At 40.5% G+C, this 16,231-nt stretch overlaps 1 protein-coding gene across 4 annotated transcripts in view; it reads left to right on the top strand.

The window, feature by feature from the left end:
• Positions 1 to 16,231, top strand: part of vav2 (vav 2 guanine nucleotide exchange factor) — a 201,936-nt gene that overhangs the window by 169,416 nt on the left and 16,289 nt on the right. For all 4 annotated transcript variants that reach the window (XM_046066304.1, XM_046066306.1, XM_046066305.1 and 1 more), the window contains exons 9-12: positions 9,935 to 10,034; positions 11,527 to 11,622; positions 15,016 to 15,084; positions 15,312 to 15,398. In XM_046066304.1, the coding sequence (XP_045922260.1) occupies positions 9,935 to 10,034; positions 11,527 to 11,622; positions 15,016 to 15,084; positions 15,312 to 15,398 (352 nt within the window). The remainder of the gene's footprint in view (positions 1 to 9,934; positions 10,035 to 11,526; positions 11,623 to 15,015; positions 15,085 to 15,311; positions 15,399 to 16,231) is intronic.

A 16,231-nucleotide genomic window follows, 5' to 3' on the forward strand; every position in this document is an offset into this window, starting at 1 on the left:
GTATCATTAGACGGGGATCAATCACCTTTGTTTTTTTCTGGCTGCGTTGGATGGAGAGCAGTGATAGGTCACTTGGTCACATCTGACGGGTTGGGAGGTGGAATAGGGGATGAGCAGGTGAGCGACGTAACCTGGAGGAAACTGCAGTGGTCGAGGCGAAAGGGAATTAAAGCGTGAACTATTATCTCCAAGCCTTTGACTGACAGATATGATTTTAATTTTGCAAGTGATCTAAGATGGTTGAAGCTGGTGCTGATAAGCGAGTTGATTTGATTATCAAATGTAAAACCGGAATCAAAGATAACACTGCAATTTTTTTGTGGGGACACAGAGGCCTGAGGGCACTGACTGGACTTGAGGAGTTGTCTGATCTGCCGAAGATTAGGACCTCACTTTTATTCTGGTATTAAACGCAGTGGACTGGGAAAGTGGAGGTTTATTGGCGAACAGGGTTTTCCCTTGGATCTCCAGGTTGGCCAGCTGCTGAGCAACGTGTGGATAATTTGCATCCCTAAGGGGGAGCAGAGATTTGAGCCTTCCTGCTGTGGCGAGTGTGGCTGCTTCATAATGGTAATGGTAATGACGGTGATGATAGGTTCTGGCCCTGGTCATGATTCCATACGCAGACATGGATATGCCACTCTCCTCGAATGATACAGCCATTACTGCTACAGTGAGTCACACAGTTCATGTGTATGTGTGTGTGTACCTGTTCTTGCATACAAAAGTATGTATTATATTCCTCTGCGCATTGATCTTGATAGCACACAACCTTTTTCCTTCCTCCTTATCCTTGAAACAGGTGAGTCACAGTATGTCTTTTAATCGACCTCAGTTTGCATAGGTAATAGTCTCATTGCAAGCCTCTTCCTTTAAGCCTAGAGGGCCATGTAATACAACGTTTGCATGCCACTAGAGACTTTATTCCTACTAATAGACAGAGGCAGGCACATACTCTCTCCCTCTATCTCATACGCATGCACACACTCCTACTGGATCTCCTTCCTTATTTAGCCCGTCAGACTCTCTGATCTGATTGAGCAGTGGTTGGAAATCTTCATCTGCACGCAAATCCCAGATAAGGTCAAACTAGCCAAAGGTCCTTGTTAAGTGGGAGGTTGTGACATAAAAGCTCAGAGGATGCGCATAGAGAGACAGAATCGGAGAAAAATACACATAGAGGGTTAAGCAGTACCATTTTCTTCTACAGTTCCGTCATTCACATAAATTCAGCCTTTTTTTCTTTATTGTAGCCCAATTTATTTGGGTTTCTCTACACAAAAATCACTACAACTAAATCCATAATAAGACGTTCTTTGTTGTTTTTTTAGGTGTGGGGTTCATACTGTCTCAAGTACTGCATGTATTGCATTGTAATTGTACCATAACAACACCTTATGGCCAAAAGGTACATCAACACCTGAAAGCTACACCCATATGTGAGCATTGACATTAATCTTCCAGTATTTAGAAAAAGATTAGAGACTCTATTCTTCTGGGAAGACTTTCCACAAGATTTCAAAACCTGGCTGCACTGATTTTCACATATAGTCTACCTGGTTGTTTCCAGTGGATTTAAACCGTCTATCTCTGACAGCAATATCTAACATTTACCTTCTATTCATAAACAAATTTGCTGATGACATCCCATTCATTGTTAATATTTACCTTTAGCGACATTCTCCAAAATTCAATGCCGGGTTATTTTAAGAAAATGGTTCATTAGATTTGCAGATCCTTTGCGTCACAGGCTTTGACTCGCTGCGTGTGATTGACATGTAGTCCTGCCTCATTATGAGCCACTGCGGTGTCTTGTCTCGCTGTGGCGATAAGCAACAGTGACCAGGGGATTTGGACTCACACAGCACCGCTTTCATCAGGCACCTTGGTCGGTCTTCTTGAGGACCTAGCTTGGCATAATTAATTTGGTTATCTATGCTTGTAAGTCCCTGTGACCTTTACAACAATGTGCTTGTATCTTTTTTTTTCTCACGTCGGTGCCAAAGATGAAAAGCCTTTTTTTTTCTATTTGTCAATGAACTAAATGCCATGCTGAAAATGTCACTTGTTTATCCTGACTACTTCTCAATTCTTAAACAGCCAGAAGAGTTCTGAATGGAAAAGTGCGCTCAGAGGAAGCTTTACAGACTAAAGTACCCTCTTGTTGATATGCTCATTTACGACATTCCCCAACTCATTTCCGGAGTAATCTGGCTCCCTGATATCCTTGCAGTGCCTAATCATGGCCGCACTATGAGCCTCTTTATTGGAGGTCTTTGCTCTACGTTCTCCTTCATTTGCTGTGTGCTGGATATGTTGAGTGGAGGTGAGGGGGTCCCAATGCCATGTGTCAGAGAATATTAGCTGGCTCCACAGCCTGTCACTTCTGGTTTGCTTGGAGATTTCCTCAGTCGCCTGGCCCGGCTTGCAGGGCGCCATGTCGGTGGGAGTGAAGGCCCAGGGCACAGTTACTGAAAATTGCATTTTCTGTGAAATAACATGCACGACAGCATCCTCATTATGAAATAGGCCAGACAGCAGGGCTATATCACGGCGCCGGAAATCATACAAACAGCACTTTTTTACTGCACCAGCAAACTCTCCCAAAGGAAACCGTCTAAAACAACTCTGCTGTTTAGAGGATTCTGTACTGCTTCTTCTTTTCCTTATCCTAGCGTCTTTTTGCTGTAGGTTTTATTTTTTATAAAAAAGAAAACTTGCCAGTTGGCTCTATTAGGAAAAAAAATGTCGGCATTTATTTGTAAGTTAATAGTTCAAACTTGCACACAGGTCCAGCAAAGGCAGGGAGAAAACTAGTTAACAGGGATGTAAACAATCATATTTGCTGTAAAAATTTTAGTTTACAAGAAAACTTCACAAGGCACCTTTAATGGGCCTACTCTGCTGATTCAGGGAGAGACTGGGGCAACTTTGTCTTTGTTGTCAAGAAATCTTACCTGATTCATCTTACATACATTTTTAGTAATGAGAGGAAAATCGACATGTGCTCAAATGCTTAAGAAGGCATACAACAATGTGACGAGCACAGTATTTACAGCAAACCAGGCGGCATTTGCATTCAAATCTAAATATGAGGGTTTGGCTGTTGTTGACTGTTTGAAAGCTGAATACTGTTTGTGATGTTTAGGGTGATGCTGCGATAATTCCTCCTTTGAAGCTTAAGATGTTCAAGGTTACTGAAGCTATTTTGGCTGATATGGAGCTTTATTAGCTTGGACTATCCAAATTAATATTTTCTATTCAATTAAGATAGTGAATTCAGGCATTTTTCCTCGTATATACAATATACTATTTTAGATTGCAAATATTCAAGCAGAAATACAAGGAGAAAACAAGAAATGAAGTGGCCAGACATGGTGTCTAGTGGGCTTATCACTGTGTTGTGGACTAAGTATGGATGACTGGGCCAAGTGTGGATGCATGCTGCAACGTGGTTGTGTGTCATTAACCCTTTTATTTCCCTGCCTGTCTCATTGAAGAGGACAAAGCCTCTGACTAGCCTCTCAAGTCTCACACAGAAGGCTGTTTTAAAAATATAAATATATAATCTAAAGTACAAAACAATATATTATTTTTCATACACGCAGCGCTTTTCAACTTGCCTTTCTTAGACGGTGAAGACACAACTAATCCGATAAGCAAATAGCAGAGATACAGATACACTGACCCTGTTACACATGTCAGCATCCATGGAATACCTTGAATAAATAATAAATCCTTTAGAGTTCGCAGAATGTAAATTAGTGGCCTAGCTATAATGTTTTGGATTAATACCTGGTTGGGAATAATACCGAAAGAACACATTCCTTTGACATATACCCGCCATACAAAGCTGTTGTGGCAAACATTTTTACAAAACTGTTGCCTGTTTACCCATCCGGCTGACACGTAGCGACGTTAGCGTTTATTTAGAGTTGTGTTTGCAACCTGATGAATTTAGGTTTCCAGTATATCCTGACAACAACATCTGGCCCTTTAACTGCTAAATTTTCCACTTTCTTTCACCAGCTAATGGCAAACTTTGTCTGTGCGTAATGTGTGGACCAGCTGCTGCTGCAAACAAGGACGATGGGAGCGTTGAGAGTGTACCATACAATATGCTGTTAAAACCAAAACTGTAACCTTTCAACTTCAGAAAGTGAGCCCTGAGGCAGGGGAGAACGAGCTGCTTGCTCCAGGCATACACTGGGAAACATGAAAAGTCACACATTTACAACCACACACACACTCACACACGTAAAGGGTGGCCTTCTTTTAAACTCGGCCAGATGAGAAAACAAATCTTTAATCATTTTTCATTCACTTAGTTCATTGCCATTGCTGTGAGAGAAATATAATTTGGGTCCCTGTGAGTGCATCTTTCTTTATAATGGCCGCACACTGATGAACATAAATGAGCATGGAAACAGACTCCATAATCTAGCCTTCACACGTTGCACAACAATGCCAATAAGAAAACCTCTGAACACTTCTAACCTCAGTTAGCAGCTTAGCCTTCATTTTGTTAATCAGTACCATTACTTTTAAAATGTTGAATCATTTAAACTCATGACTGCCAGTAATATCTCACATCACTTAAATTCTTAAACTGCTGTGATGGTTCCCCCATTCACACCAGTGCTTGAGCCCTTTGCATTCCTGTCATGCCCTCTTCTTAAAAGAAGACGTTCATGTCACATCCTGTCCTCATAACTTACTATATGAAGGCCCCATGATCCTCGCTGCTCTGCACAGTCCGTCTGCTGTCTTATAATTGATCATGGACCCATTAATCTCAATCACTTTGTCGGTCCTTGAGGGGCGGTAGCTGAGGGGTGCTGTCTCCCTGAGTGTGGATCAAGTCTTAATCAGGGGCTCGTTAGCCCAGGGCCAGTTTAACCAGTGTAGGAGCGTCACTGCAGGGTGGCTGTTGTCGAAACTCCGCCTGTGCTCCAGTGGTAAGCACTGGTAGATCTTCGTCGAGCAGAGCATTTGCTGGTTCAACAGTATGAATTTAAATAAATGATTTTCTATTAATAATGGGCCTCTCAGTTTGTACTAATGTGTTTTGAGAGCAGTGGAGTCAATCTGCAATCCTTTAAAATCTTTTTGTATTTTTCTATTTCAGAATTTGTAAAATCGTGTCAGTACGTTTTTTAACCATACTTTAGAGCAACATCTGTTTTATTGCGGCAACTGTGTCATTATCCAATAATTGTGAATGCTAAAATGTTGTCTAAAAGTAAAAATGATAACTTGCTTAGTAATGTCATTTAGACAGCGCTATCCAGCTGAAGTCCCCCCCCATCTTCTTCTTTGTTTTAGTGAAAGCGTTTCAGAGCTGTGTTACAAGAGGACCTTGTTTACTGTAAACTACAGTGGACTGTGTCCTCTTGCAGCAGGAAATACAACAACAGCTGAATACATAAAGCCTTAAAGTGAAAGTTTAAACTGATGTGCTCCTTTAAAAAAGACGAGTATTTGTCAGTGAAAGTATGTAAAAAAAAGCAAGTCTTAAACTTAAAATTAAGAATATAACACATAGTAGATGTCTCTGTGTTTAGTGAGCCAGAATCATGTGATGTAGTTTTTTCCCCCTGTAGTTGCAACACTGCTCCATCATACAAGCTTTCCCTTGTCGGTCTGTTTGCCGTGCTGCTCTTCTCTGTGTAGCAGATCTATCAGAGGCTTGATTAGACATCAGGGTGCCAGCTCTCTGCACCGCTCAAGATTCAGATTAAGAGACCAGACTGCCAACCCTGCCGGGATGGAGGGGGGCTTGGTTTAGCTCTATACCAGCCGTGCCAATGCCCTACTTTGACTCAGTGAGTGAGCAAGAGGAATGTGTGCCACGTGCAGTGGCATCCTCCAGGCAAGATGACTTTGAACTTCCTCCCAGCTGAACCCACAGATCTGTGTCAGGGTCCCATTGTAATATCTAATGAACGCCGCTCTCATATCCTCACTGCTTGAAATTAAGAGATTTATTTTCCTCACACGCTGATAAGAGGAACTCTGCAAAGCAGCTGATATAAAGCAGCGTCTTTCATTACTCTGTGACTACAGCTTATTGGCAAGAGGATGCCACCCCTCCACATATTGCCCTGGGAACAGAATCAAGTCATTACTTATTCATGGTATTCACATATATTCCTAATCATAATATATTTATTCACATATTCATTTGTCTGCCCCCTATCGTGCAAAATGACTCTCAGGCTGACCTCTCAAGTTGTGTTATTAATCTTAAAATTAATGTGCCGTGTATTTTAGCTGCCCCAGGGAGAGTGGCCGTGGGGGTGGCATTGTGGCTGTTTTTAGAAAGCACTTTAAATGCACTCAAACTCCATGTAACGATTACTCTTCTTTTGAAGTGCTCTTATTCAAACTTGGTGGCCCCCCACCGGTCCTAATTGCTGCCATCTACTGCCCCCCCAATCCAGCTGGTCCCTTCATGCTGGAATTCCCTGAATTTTTATCTGATCTTGTTTTATATGAGGATAGAATCCGTATTTGTGGAGATTTTAATTTTCGCGTTGACGAGTCTTCAAATCTCCCTGCTCTTGTTTTTTTAAGTATCATTCATTCTTTTAATTTTACTCAACATGTGTCGAGCCAAACTCATCACTATGGCCACATTTTAGACTTGGTCCTTAGCTTGGGTGTGAAGATATCCGCTGTAGAAATTAAGGACATCTTTATATATGATCATCAGGTCATTCATTTCCACTGTGAACTACAGGCTGCTGGTGTTGTCCAGTCTTTATCAAAACAAACCCGCAGTTTAAATGAGCAGAGCGCCTCTAAATTTGGTGCCCTCTTCAGTTCATTTAGCAATGTGATATCTGATATCTCCTCCACTAATGATATTGTCAACTATTTTAATTCCCTCTGTTCCTCAACCCTTGATCTCATAGCCCCTCTGAAAAACAAACAACACTTAAAATCTGCAAAGCAACCCTGGTTAAATGCAGATATCAGAAGCTGCAAACGGGAATGCAGAAAAATGTGTGAGAAAAAAAAATCAGGTCTCCAGGTCCATTTCACGGCCATGAAAGAGTTACTATATTCGTACAATAGGTTGGTAAAAGATGAAAGAGCTCACCATTTCTCAAATCTTATTGCTGTCCACCAGCACAATCCTAGTTTTCTTTTTTAAGACTCTCGATCTGTTGGTGAACCCTGCCTCTCCCTGTGCCTCTGCTGATTGTGATGCAGATTGAGAGATATTTTTAACACACTTGTCAGTAAGGTGGAATTATTAAGAGCCAGTATTAGCCCAAACCCTGCCTTTTTAGATGCTGTGCACCCTACCCAGGATCCTTGGAGTTCCTTTTCTTCTATTACCATGGCAGAACTTATGAAATTATGTTGAAGATGAAGCCTTCCTCTAGCTCTCTTGATCTGATTCCTGCAAAGTTTATAATAGAAGTTTTGGATTATGTTAGCCCACACCTGCTTTTAATTTTTAACAGCTCATTATCTACTGGCTGTGTCCCGGTCTACTTCAAGACGGCATGTGTACAAGCTGACTTAAAGAAACCTAGCCTTGACCCCAACATCCTTGATAACTACCGCCCAATCTCTAAACTGCCTTTTCTTTCAAAAACCCTTGAAAAGAGCTCCTTGCTGTAATGGAAAATAACTGTATCTTTGAAAAGTTCCAGTCTGGCTTCCGTAAACATCACAGTACTGAGACAGCACTCTTGACAGTTACTAATGACCTCCTAATGAACGCTGATGCGGGCAAATATTCAATACTGGTTTTTGCTGGATTTAAGTGCGGCCTTTGACACCATTGATCATGGCATCCTGTTAAACAGACTGAGGCACTGGGTGGGGGTATCTGGTACTGCTCTGAACTGGTTTGCCTCATACTTATCCAATAGGAAGTTTTGTGTCTCTATAAATAATTTTAAATCTTCTTTCTCTACCACCAACTACGGTGTGCCTCAGGGGTCAATCCTTGGACCTATTTTGTTTTCTATATATATGCTCCCTCTGGGTGATATCATATGCAGGCATGGTATCTCCTTCCATTGTTATGCGGATGATACACAGTTATACCTACCTGTACAGCCCACCGACCTTAGTATGCTGAGTTCATTACAGGACTGCCTTACCGACATAAAACATTGGATGTCAAATAATTTCCTACAATTTAACTCCAATAAAACAGAAATCCTGGTTATAGGTCCCCAACATCTCTGCAATCAAATTCTGCTCTCTTCTGGCTACCTGCTACAACACGTTGCAAGAAATCTTGCCGTACTATTCGATAGTAAGTTATGCTTTGAGCATCATGTTTCTAAACTGGTCCAGTCCAGCTTTTACCACCTTAGAAATATCACAAAAATAAGGCCTATTTTAAATGTTACAGATGCAGAAACTGTTATACATGCTTTTATCTCCTCACACATTGATTATTGCAACAGCCTCTTCACTTGCCTTAATCAGAAAACCCTAAATAGATTACAGACCGTACAGAACTCAGCTGCTCGGCTCCTAACTAGGACAAGAAAATATGATCATATCACCCCTGTTTTAGCATCATTGCACTGGCTCCCTGTTTGTTTTAGGATTGATTTTAAGATTTTACTCATTACTTTTAAGGCTATTCATGGCTTGGCTCCTGATTATATTTTAGATATTTTAACTCTGTATGAGCCCTCCCGTGGCCTAAGATCTTCTGGCAAGGGCCTCTTGTCTGTTCCTGGAGCCAGACTAAGAAAAAAAGGTGACCGAGCATTTGCTATCAGGGCTCCCAGGCTCTGGAACGACTTGCCTGAGGAAATTAGGCTGGCAGGATCGGCTTCTACTTTCAAATCTCTTTTAAAAACTTACTTTTACCGGAAAGCATATCCCGATTTTATCTGAGCTGCCACTCGGTTTACTTGTCCTGCCCTACCATTCTTATCACTTTGTTTGCTTGTGTTATCTTCCTTACCTCCTACCTCCTACTGAATATATTTGTTATACTTTATTGTGATCCTTGTTCTTATATTCTGTATTTTATCCCCTGTATCTTTTACCCACGTGTTTATTTGTTTTTGTATTTTATGTGTGTTTTGTTGTGAAGCACTTTGTACTTTGTTTGATATGTGCTATATAAATAAAGCTTATTATTATTATTATTATTATTATTGCCTAAATGCTCCAAGACAATAGCCAGTTCACAGCTAATTGTGGGCTCTAACATCTCCTTTGTCTCTGTGTTTCTACAAAGCTGGGATATAAAGCAAAATCACAATTCTTCTGCTTATGAAAACATATTTTGTTTTTATTGCACACATGCTTTGGCACTGTATATGCCTGTTTCCCTTGCCAATGAAAAGGACCTCTTTGAATAGAAATATATTTCCCACATTTTGAAAATGAAGATGTGCCTCATTAGTCCTTACGCCTCATTTTTAGATCTTTAACAGTACAGTGAACAGGTTTATTAGCCCGCATGTCTTCAGATGTTCCCATACGCCCAGTGGAGAAGCAGAAAATATCTGAAATCTCAGTAGTGGATTTCTCTTACCAGACATTAATGTTTCATCGTTTGGAGCTCGAACATTTTTAAGATGTGTTCAGCTGCAGAGGGGTTTGTGGGAGTGGCAGACTGCTTTTATAGCTGTCTTTGCTTTCAAAAAACATTGAGTTTGGTGAAAGCAAACACTGAGAGCTTTCAGAGGTGTGTGAATTGTACCAACCTTACTGTCCAGTCTTCTTTAAGGTACAAACACAAACGTGAAAAAATTGGGTTGTAGGTCTTCATGGGGCACAATGTGAATAGACGTGGCAGAAGGAGCCAACGTCAAACAATCATCTACAATTATTTATAGTGTTTACTTTGTCAAAATGTGTCATTTCCTCTCTCCGCTCCACAAAGGACGACAAGCTGTGACCGTGTATTTAGATTAACGGCTGTTGTTGTGTCCTTCACCAGGTTGTTGATCTATGGTCAGTACTGCAGCCATATGGAGAACGCCCAGAAGACACTGGATGAGTTGATAGCAACACGAGAGGACATCAAGATTAAAGTAGAGGTAATGTCCTTCACCGCTCACCCGAAACAGATGACATCCCACTGATTCTGTTCATGAAAAAAGTACATGGATTACAGTGCAGGCAGTGAACACTAAATAAAAGTAAGCAGGTTGGGCTCAGCACATCTGGCTACTTATGGTCCTACTTAGATAAAAACCTGTGATATATAACCCTTAAAGGGATCTTTTGGAAATATTTGAGGTGGTATGAGCCAGGGGCTTGACTGACAAAATGATACTCAGCAAACACATTTGAAGCCACAAGACAATGCAAACATGTTTCTGCCACCTTCACAATAAAACATCTGTTTGTACACCAGTGCTATAACGCACACATCAGGCTATCGTTCCAGATACGGGTGGCATGAGCACCTAAGTTGCGTCAGTACCACATTCAATATACAACTATACAGCAAAACCAAGTTAATAAATGGGAACACACCTTGTGTTGTTTGTTTTAGCACACGCAAACTACATCATGTAACCATGTTCCATTAGCAATTAGGCAAATTTAGCAATGAAATACTATCCAATCTGACATCTCTTAGAAAATGATTAGTATGAAGTATGAAAGTAAAATTTACTGTTGAATAAATCATAACATTGACTTGATTCAGATGAAATCAGAAAGGCCAAAATGTAATTTGCAAATATGCTCTCAGCAGCTCTGATGCATTCTTTTTTGTTATAATCTCCATTCAACATTATTACATTTATATAGTGTTAAGAGTATTAGTGGGCTTGTTGTTGTTGACTGCCAGAGGTTTAGTTTGGTAGCTTCTCGTTTATCTTGTAGTTGTCTTGTTGTTGTGTTACATTTATGATTTAAATCTGTGTGATACTCAAAGTCCATTTCTGCTGCAAGACCTCCTTCTTTGTGCCCTACTATTATTCACTGATCTTCTCTACTTCTTCAGAAAAATCTGAACTGACCAAAGAGGAAGGCTAACACAACACTGTAATAGAGGGATAAAGCCAGAGAAATGACTATTCTAGCTGCTGACAAAATATAAGTGGTGATTACAGCTCGAGGAGTTGACACTGAGAATCTCTCTCTCAAAATAGAAGAGCCTTGTAACAGGGTAAAACTACTTAGGTAAAACTTAGAGAGAAAGCTGTCCCTGTTACTGCACAGTTACAGAAACTGAATAGAACCACTGTGGGGTGATACTAACAAAAGATTGTTTCTTTGGGAGCCAGTGCAGAGTTTTTAGAAATATATTCATTAGTCAGAGGAATTTCCCAGCCAGCATGCAGCATAAATGCGTCAGAAATGGCAGGCACGACTAGAGCTTTTGTGCCCTGCAAGAATAAACTGGCCTTGTTGCTGCTATTAGAATGCCCAATGAATGTGTGGAAGCAATCGCAGCAATGCAACAAGACACAACGAATGACTGAACAATGAATGAATGATTGTTAGTAGAAAATGTGCAATGCTGCATTATGCAATATGTAATAATTGCCTCGCTGCTTTTGTCGTGGTTCTATACAGGAATGCACTATGAAAGTGCAGGAAGGGAAGTTCAAGCTGCAGGATCTGCTGGTGGTTCCCATGCAGAGGGTGCTGAAGTATCATCTACTACTGAAGGTAGGAGGAATATCCCAACTGCAAAACCTATGTTGTCATTTTTACACATGATAAAATAAAGGAAACAACTAATATATCAAAGTGCTACACCTAATTTGGAGTAGGAACCACCATTGTGTTCCGAACAAATTTAATCCATCTTTGAACGCTCTACAGCTCTTTGAATGTCTGCGGTCTGATGTTGGACAGGTCTTACAGAAAGGAAGTCTTCATCACTTTGATGATTGAAGCAGATGGAATGGAAACTGCTGTTTCACACTTTACTTTCCATCTTTTAAATATCAAACACTCACCCCCTGTAGGCTTGAAAGATGGCTCTGAAAAGTTTGTGGCTCGCTTCTTCGTGGAGGAAGCTATAATCAGCAATAAAAATGTATCATGTTTTGAAACGTCGCAGCCTCCTCATACCTCCAAATCTCTGCCAGAAGTAGTGTATTTAGGGATTTATTGGGACAGCATTGCTTGTCAATTTCCATCCAGGTTTTTATGTACTCCTGCACTTCTGGAGTATCATTTTGGGGTAAATATACAGACTCTTGAGAGCATAATGTCCAAAAAATATGATAGGTGGGCTCCTCTTGTGTCTGTAAAGCAAAGGAAGATTTACATAAACGGATGATTTTCTGCCTCACAGCACCAGAACCAGTGAGATTTGAATGTAGAAGGTCCTTAAATGACCATGCAAAGCAATTGTCTGACCTTGTGATTCACATTATATGGCACATGTTATACAGTAGTTTCTTTCTCATGTTGAACAGTTGGCGACATGCACAGTCGGAATTGTTCGGTTTCTAAAAGACAATTACAATTACAGACAAAGACAATTACAGCACAACTTTTTTTGTCACTCAAAAGTCGAGGTTATTTATTTTCCTTTGTTAGATTGTGACACAAACAGTGCTTGAATAGCAGGCCAGCTGTAAACACCAGCATTGTGAGACTCATGTTTTGTTGAGATCTTCTCACAGAGATGATGATTCATTTCTGCTGTATTTTCGTCTGGTGCTTAGCAACTATCCTGCATCGAGCCTGTCTATTTGACTGGTGACAGTTGTGTCTCTGGATAAGGTCCTTCCTGTTGTCATTTCCCAGCCTTTTTTGGCCATACCACATGAAATTGTGTTTGTTGTTTTTGTGACAATTGGCCAATTTTGGAAACTGTTGCTTGCACTTTATAACGTCAAAAAGACATTTTGGTCACACATACTGCTTCTTGGCATTTAATGCAACTTGTCTGTGTATCTGCATTGTGGTTGGTGCAGATTGTTTAAAATATATATATATAATTTATAATAAGCTACTAGTAGCTATTATCTTTAATTGCAGCCCTGCACTGATGCCCCTTGTCCTATTATGCAAATGTACATAAGCACAATATCTGACCACTCACAACCCAGCCAACATTTCTGCCTGCAGCTTGCCTCCTGTTGTTTGTGTATAAAACAAGCAATATTCCCCATGATTAATTGGCTTTGCAACTCAATTATGGATGAGAATATGAGGTTATGATGCTGTGCGTAATGGACTTGGGGTGGAGGCGATTGTTTGTGTCAGGTGATTGCTGGACTACATAGAGAGTGTTGCGACTTCTCTATTAGTTGGAATCGAACCCCTGCAGAACTCTCAGCAAGACATGGAGGTCAAATCAACCGTGCACTAATCAGATTAAACGCACCCCATTTCACTGCTTCCCACAGCTTTGCGATAAAACACTGCTGTATGCTGTGTCCTAGGGACACATCAGATTGACAAGTCTTTTTTTGTGTGTGTGTGTGTGTGTGTGTGTGTGTGTGTGTGTGTGTGTGTGTGTCCAGTCATGCCTAAGGGCACATCCTCAGTTGATCTGTATAGATATCACAGTTGTGTTTCCCTATTTGGTCATGGTTTGAATACTGGGTTCTCTTCATCTATTATCTACCACAGCTGCACTCTAAATAAAGTGAATTCAGCACAGTCATCTCAGGAGTAATTCCTCCTCATCCTCAAGCAGGGTTTGAATATTTGATAAATTTGCAGTGTTTTTATGAACCCATGTGATCACATCTTTCATCTTAAGTTGAGTACATGGACTGTACAGCAGCATGTTGTCACCAGGTCAGTCTCGCCTGTGCAAAAGTAAAAAAGTCAGTGGGTCTAGAGGCTAAATTTAATTTAATTTAAGTAAAATGGGGTCCAATAGCAGTAGTTGCCTTTTGGCTGTGCTGGTGCTGCGGCTGGTGGGAAGCCGGTGAGGGATAATGTCCTTGTCACTGCACTAATAAATGGTTAAGGCTGCTCAAGGTGCCTGCACAGTGGTGAAGGAGCTGGGGTGGCATAGTATCCAAAGTGTTATGCCCTCTGGTGAAACTCAATGCTAGCAGGTATAAGAGTTAGCAGTCACAGGAACTACAGTGCACGGGAATAGACCTTTGTCAAGGCAGACATTTTGATTTGTCATAGCAGGGAAAGCACATGTCTGCATTCCCTTTAGTTTTTCCAGTTCAGGTTGTGCATTGTATTGAATTCACAGCTGTCCCTTACCTGCTATGACAAGTCACAAACTGCCATTAACAGGGCTATATAATATTCCAAATTGGGAAAAATGGGAAAATATGACAAAACGAATAAAACTGAAAAAAGAGAGATAGATTATAGATGCTGCATTCTGTTGTTGCGGTCAAACAATAAAGTGCAGCATATTCCAACACGTCTGACTAACTATTTATTAGATTTGGATACAAACGTGAGGTTCAAAATATGAAGCCGTCCTGCACGACAAAGTTGGTTCCTTCTGTTTGCTCGTATTTTTGCTCATTTTGTTTATCAGTCTCTTGCAACATTTCAGACAAAACTAGACCAAATAAAGTACACTACTTTGTTTATGTATGTGTCATATGTGACACTTCTGATTAGTTTTGCCAACTGACTGGACAGCAGATACAATTTCAAACTCTAAGCCAGTGGAGGAGGCAGCCAATCACAGATCAAAACAAAGTAACATATTTGTTATTGATCAACTATACGGAGGACAACTTGATTTGCAGGGGACAACACGTTTACCATTATCTTGTTACCATAAAGAATAGGCAGATGTGGAGGCCAGTTAGTAATCACTCAGGCTTCCTCTTGTCTTTTATTTTCATGTATGTTGCCGTTGACGGTGCTCAGCTGGAACTCATTCTGAGCCACATCATTGTCACATCCTTAATCACAGTAAAGAGCAGCTCTTACAACAAAGCCCTCTCATTAGAATGTTTATTCAATGTTTGCATCATATATATGTGTGTTTGTTAAAAAAAATGTAAAAAATTGTTAATATTTTTTTTTTTATAATATAATTTGCATTTGTTCTTCTCAAACTGTTAAAAAAATGGTTTACAAAATAATAATAATAATAATAACCTCCCTCCACAGGAACTTTTAAGTCACTCAGCTGACCGACCAGAGAGACAACAACTCAAGGAGGCTCTGGAGGCTATGCAGGTCTGTGTTACACGTGTGCGTGTGTATGTGTGTGTGTGTGTGTGTGTGTGTGTTCATGAGTGCGCTTACATTGTCACATTATAGCTCTATAGCACTCTAAGGCAAAGCTGTATAAATTGTTTCATACAGCTACTGTGGCTCAAAGGACTGTATATCTACCATGATATGACTGATGTCAGAAAGATTTACAGTTGAGGGCTGAAAGAACGTTTGCCTTGCTCTCTCAGGACCTGGCCATGTACATCAACGAAGTCAAGAGGGACAATGAGACGCTGAAGAAAATCAGCGAATTCCAAAGTTCAATAGAAAATCTTGTAAGTACTGTGAGCTCCTCTGTCACTTCCTTTTCGTCTAGAGGAGACTTTTTCCTGAGATTGTTTGACTTAATCCGTGTTCAAGGGCCTTGGAAACTTCTTTTGTTAATCAGCTTCTAGATGGTGATCTAGAAAGGATCCCACGTAAACATGCTTTCATCTGCCAAAGTTAGTGCAATACTGGTTCTTTCACAGAAGCGATTTTTGCACTTTGTTTTTATCTGTGCTCTTTTCAAACGTGTACCAATATTCACAATATAAGAATCAGACTCTGATGACAGTTGCTTGTTTTGCCAGAGAGACCAACTATCAATCAGACTTACTGAAACTGCACCCACACAGTGCTTCAATCAGAGTGTTTGAATGTGACTATTATATGTAACTATTATTATTATTATTATTTACCATCTTTGCTTATTTATGCACACATTTTTGGAGCACAGTTTGGAGCCTTTTGAGATTTTGGGAAAAACCCTTATTCGCATTCTTGACGAGACGTAGCTGAGAAGATGGATACCACTCAAGTAGGACACTAAATATGAAGCTTGGTTATATTAGCTTAGCACAAAGCTCACGAGTATACACGTTATATCTTGTGATAAAGTCACAACATGCGTGATTATGCTGGGTTATGTGCCGGACTACTTTTTGGCCAGGAGCATTAACTTCCCTGGGGCCCTCCGTCACCGTGAAGTTGCTAGGACTGATATGAGAGTGGTATCGGTATGCCCAAAATGACATGCTATTGCTTTAATGGTATAGTAAACCAATAGTAAACCAGTCAGGTGCTTCTAACTTTGTCTGTTTGGATTAGGAATCGTCCTCCTGCTTTG

The sequence above is a fragment of the Micropterus dolomieu genome, linkage group LG13 (genome assembly GCF_021292245.1).
Source record: "Micropterus dolomieu isolate WLL.071019.BEF.003 ecotype Adirondacks linkage group LG13, ASM2129224v1, whole genome shotgun sequence".
Classification (NCBI taxonomy): domain Eukaryota; kingdom Metazoa; phylum Chordata; class Actinopteri; order Centrarchiformes; family Centrarchidae; genus Micropterus; species Micropterus dolomieu.